This window comes from Rhagoletis pomonella, unplaced genomic scaffold (genome assembly GCF_013731165.1).
Source record: "Rhagoletis pomonella isolate Grant_MI unplaced genomic scaffold, Rhpom_1.0 Rhpom_scaffold_06898, whole genome shotgun sequence".
NCBI lineage: Eukaryota > Metazoa > Arthropoda > Insecta > Diptera > Tephritidae > Rhagoletis > Rhagoletis pomonella.
In genome coordinates this window covers 1-5,596 of record NW_023465430.1, presented here as the reverse complement: position 1 = coordinate 5,596, position 5,596 = coordinate 1, and the positions used below count along the sequence as shown (strand labels likewise).

The 5,596-nt window shown below is 48.3% G+C and overlaps 1 protein-coding gene across 1 annotated transcript; it reads left to right on the top strand.

Annotated features, from left to right (window-relative positions):
* Positions 1-251: 251 nt before the first annotated feature.
* LOC118755637 lies at positions 252-5,592 on the top strand (the record flags this gene model as incomplete). Its single annotated transcript, XM_036490463.1, is given in 7 exon segments — positions 252-608; positions 741-805; positions 946-1,508; positions 1,585-2,713; positions 2,715-3,851; positions 3,853-5,502; positions 5,569-5,592. Coding segments are annotated over 7 exon segments (4,662 nt in total), but the record flags the coding sequence as incomplete, so codon positions are not given.
* Positions 5,593-5,596: the final 4 nt, after the last annotated feature.

Below are 5,596 nucleotides of genomic sequence, written 5' to 3'. Positions count from 1 at the left end.
CAAATAAATAGATTTTAATAAACAAATTGTAGTAACAGTTGATATTATTTTAAAATTACATTTTTTTAGATACAATTTAAAATTTTCTTTGCGTTATTCTCCTTATCCTCGTATGATGAAATCAACGTAAAATTTTAATTTCATCTCTATATTATTAACCTTGCGATAAAATAATAATTTACAGGCCCGAATGGACCCCACAATACCAGTTAAAGGTTAATATTTATCTTAAAAGGAAAACTATTTACATAGTAAGAATTAAATGTAATATTTTAGTAAACTATTTAATAAATTTAACATACATACGTTTGTACCTCTTTTGTATAAAAGTCAATTACATTGCCCTAAATTTCTGGCATTCTCTTTTGAAAATTAGTTCTACTGCTGACGCGACTAGCAACTTTTGACTAAAGTGCAATCAATGCAATTATTAAGATTGGAATATTGCGGCAGCAAAGTGCAATAAAGCGCATTACCTACAAATTCGTAAGAGCACCAGAGAAAATACCATAAAATGGAGAACAATGAAGAAGAAATCCGGCGACATCTGCGTCACGAAATTGAAGTTCCAACCTATCATCATGAAATGGAAATCAACAGTGCAGGGCGTAAGTAAAATAGGCAAACATTTTCTCTTCGAATGGTTTTCCTTATACATATGTAGTGTAGATGTATATACATATGTACTTCTGATTATTTACCTCGTTAGTATATTTTTTAATCCACCTCTTTTTTTTCAGCCGGTACGTTTGGTATAGTCTACGATCGCGGCGAGCGAACATCTACGTTGGGCCTGTCAATCGAAGTAAATAATATACCAGTTCGCTTGTGGTTTGGCAGTAGTGAGCTAGGCATTACAATATGTAGACAGTTAGTCACTCACGCTTACCATCCACACGTATAAAATTAATTATTAGTAAAGTTTTATCTTCTCCCTTATTTTAGCAAAACCCCTTATCTTTTTACATGAGCACACCAGCTGAATCTGCTGCTGCCACTGCAGCAGTGGCTAACTATCACAACATGCACAACTATCCGCCTTCTGTGCTGAGTCCACATACGCCACCTAATGTAACATCACACTATGAAGCTACTGCCACACCGTTGTCCTATGATGCAACCGCAAATATCTTACCGCCCTCAGCACCAGCTCAGCCATTGGTTAGTTCTATTGGTGTACAAATGTATGCACCAGTGCGTCATCATGTGCATCATTACAATCATGTGCATTCGCATCGTCATTCTTTGGCGCATCGGCCACATCATCATCCACATGCACATATGCTTCCACACTTGCAACAAACCCAGCATCAGCATCAACACCATCATCACCATCAGAATCAACACCAGCATGCACATTCAACATCGGTGTCTCTTATGCAAATGGACGGCGGTCACTCCCCCGAACGTTGTGCCTACGATGCATGCCATATACGACGTGATCCTTATTTGTTGTGCAATAAATGTTTGTCGAACACATGCCGCTGTTCGCATAGCAACACCGGAAGGTGAGATTTTTTAATGTCACAAATATAACAGTTCTAACATAAAAATGTTCCCAAAATAATTTTCGTTTATTTGCAGACTAAATCCACCGCCTTATGAAGCAGCACATGGCGCAGATCATGTTCATACCACACTTCTTGAGCAACAACAGGCCGAGCAAACACTTATGACAGCTAGTAGCATTGAAGAAGAAATGCAACGCGTTGAGCATATGGATATTGGTGTGGGGCCAGAACGAGCATCTGTAAATGTCGCCACAAGTTCCAGTTCGGTGCTACACTTGCAAGACTCTGCAGAGGCTGCTACCGCCGTTGCAGTGAACGATGAACACGATTATGCCATCGGGAATTATTGGGTGACTGATGCCCAACCAAATGCTGGGGCTATATTAACAGCAACTGCCTCAACTGATGCCGTCACTGAAAAGACTGAAATGAAATGTAAAAAAGTACTTGCCAATTCTACTCAAAAGTGCAATGCAGTTACAACAAATGGAACCACTGTAGGTAGTATGGTGTACAGCTCAGAGCCTCATCAAAGGCAATTGCCACGCACTAGTCAAACACGTACCCCACATTATGCCGCAGTGTCTACTATAACCAGCAGCGCATCTGTAGCTGATGCCATCGCTGTCGGAGATGGCAATGCCTCTGTTGATTCCTTGGATGATGAAATGATGGTTGCATCAACTACAACAGCAGCAAACGCAGGTACAACCGAGGAGTGTGAGGACCCCTCTTTAGCAATGGATGGCGCCTCTACTAGCCGACAAGCTTTGGTGGCGAGCAGCGCCGCAGTAGGAATGAGCAACGATGAATTCATACATCCGATTTCTGAATCGAACGAGGCGCTAGCGCAAACTGATGGTGCACGCAACACATCCCCAATATCGCTAAATACTAGCGATGAAGTGACATCCGCTTCCGATACAGAGCACGCCAATTTCGCGGACACATGCACCACAAACACAGCCACAACTACGCATGCCATTAAAAAGCAAAGCAAGCCCTCGAATGTGGTGGGCTCAAGTGGGGGCAACGAAAGCAGTGTCAGTGTTAGTGCTGGTACTGCTGGAGAAGGCAGAAGAAGCGTTAGCAGTTCGATCAGCAATCGTGGCTCGGTGGATAATATGGAAGACTTGGCCGACATGGATGCGTTGCCCAGTTTCAGTGGTGTATCAAACAACAATTGTGCCACCCCCCAATCCGGGCAATGATGAAGCGCATTCTTCAACAAGCTTTCGCTCGCTTGGTAGCTCAGCATTTTCCCTATTCAATGGCGACCATAGCCGCGCACCAAATCGGACCGAAGACGATGGCGGTGACGATGATGATGACGAGATCATCTGGAATTTGCATAAGCCGAGAGCTCATAGCAATACCAGCGATGCAGGCGGTGTTCAACATGAGAGACACAACCCGCATGAGTTTTTACGTTGGCGGGAGCGTGAACGCCGGCGCATACTCGAGCGCGAACAACAGCAGTTCAGGCGCGGTGGAATTTCAAACGAGCTGGCCTGGCTGCGAGAGTGTCACGCAGACAGCAGAGATAGGCTGGAGGGAGTCTACTCACAAGAGCAACCCACCAGCAGTCGTGCAACAGACGGCACATCGAGTGCCGCAAAAATACCACGCATCAGCAGTAGCGGCCTAAGAGGGCAGAGTGTTGGCGATGGGTCTGATGTAGTACACGAGTACAGCGGCGGCAATAGCGGGGACTCCGCCGACATGCATACCGCACGTCGCAAAATTTGGCGCATGCTTAATGTGCACGAGTCCAGTGAAGTGGATGAAGTACCGCAGCCGATGTCTCCGCAGCAGCCTCCACAGCACGCTAGGGCTCTGACGCCGCCCAGTAACTCAGCACCGACAGAGATTTGCGCGACAATGGAGCCAGGTCCGTATGTTATTACCTACGCCGGACACAGTCAAGGCCACGCGACAGAAAACAGTGTGGTATTGTTGGAAGATAGTGACTTGGACGAACACCCACATATATATAGCGCGGGCTATAGAATGTCGGCTCCAGCTGATCCTGATGAAGTAGGTGCCACAGTTACAGTGCCCACAGACGAAGCGGCAGTGTCATCACCTTCAGTAATGCCACACTATTTGGATGACGAGCAGCCTACGTATTCCGGTGCTGTGGCTAGTGCATCGATTGCTGCTGATACCTCTAAATCCGCCGGTAAGATCACCACAGCCAGTGCGTCCGCCAGCGCAGTCCATAATCAATCATCCATAGACGAAGAAAGTGGCGACGTCGGCAGTACAGCTGTCTTAACAGCGCCTGATTTGCAGTTAGATTGGCTGTCGGACTCAACAGGCGACGACGATGATGTCGTTTTTTGTGCATTCCACTCGGGAGCCAATACTCTCTATTGATTTAACCACCGACGAAGATACGCCTGCGCCAGCACCGCTTGGCAGCGGCGACGTTGGATCTGCAACTGAAACAAATGAATCTGCAATCGAAGCATTAGATGGCGCACATCCGAGTTACTTACGTACCGCGACTGTTGCAGATGAAACAGCGTCAGGTCCACTTATTCATCCCTACGCGGTTGTTCCCCCAGGCTATCAACAATGGGAGACTGCTGGACCGAGCAATCAGCAGCAGGCTCTTTCTAATATGGAAGCCGAAGCAGCTATGGCCCAGCGGCCGCCCCATCATCATGATTGTATGAGGCATGCTGTTTATCAGCCACAGCAGGCCCACCAACCCCAGCACCAGCGCTTTTCTTCACTGCTGCGCAGTCGATACTACAAGTACATACCGCGCCCGGCACCGAATCCATTCTACGAGCCACAACAGGCTCACCAATCACAACATCAGCGCCCAATGCTGCACGAGTTGCCGACGCACGGCATATGTCCGGAAATGCGACGGCTGCGCCGTTCACCACAGCTGAATATGCCGGCTGCAGCGGCGATGGGTCGATCCGCAATACCTGTGCTGCGTTCTGGTGCCACGGCAACGGCGCCAGGCACAGACACCACCATAATTTCAATACCCCCCATTGAGGAGGTCTCTTTGCAAGATTTATTTGGTAGTCGCGTACCCGCCGCTCACGCGCCTATTCATCAGACTCGCACTGAGGGCAATAGTTTTCTTTTTCCCACGCGTCATGGCGCTTCACGCTACGCTAGAGGTATTTCAGCTGGCGGTATAAACGAAGGTGTTGAGGCTGCCGACAGCGTAAGTGGCACAGCCAGCAGCAGCGGTGCTACCTATCCAAGCGCGCCAAGTGGTGATAACAGCAACAACAGTAACAGCAGTCCACCAATACCGCAAATAGCGCCATTTTATCTACATTGCCGACGCCCCGACGACGAAATGCCGCCACTGCAACGTAGCACGCTTCATACTCAACAAGAGCCACCGCTCATACCTTCGTGTTCATTCAGCCGAAGTCGTTCGACATTGGCTGGTGCGGCAGCTGCTGCTGCCGCTGCTCAAGCATTTGCGCAAGCCGCCACTGTCAACACGGAGCACATGCGCGGCGTTTCGCCTACAGCGACAAGCTATGTGTCTGCAGCTGCGGCAGCTGCAGGGCCGCCATCAAATTCGATTCCAGAGGCTGCTTCGCTCGCTCCCGCAGGACACCTAAATGTTGCCGGCAGCAGCGGTGCCGTTGGCGGTGACGAACGTGTTGGTGGCATGATTTCCTATCCAACGTTCGCCGTAAATGCCCGGTCGCGTGTGCCATTCCTTCATCATCCCAGCGGCAATAGTAGTGCAGCTAGTGCGAGCACCTCCAGCCATCACGGTGGTGCCCATCATGGCGGCGCAGCGCCACCATATCCGGTGCACCAAAATCTTTGGTATCGCCAACAGCATATACAGGAAATACATCGCCGACATATGACGCCTACACCTATTGATCTCTCCTCAAATCCACTCAATTTGACAAACAGTTTCCGTTGGCGCTCGCAGCTACCGAATACTTGTTCGTGCGTGCATGCCAGCAATGGCCCGGTATCCAGTTTGGATCCAGTGAGTAGCAAACTAAGAATGCGGGATGAATATATACATTTAATGTATTTTCTCTTTGCTTTCCAGGCCTATTATCCATATGAGGCACAACAAC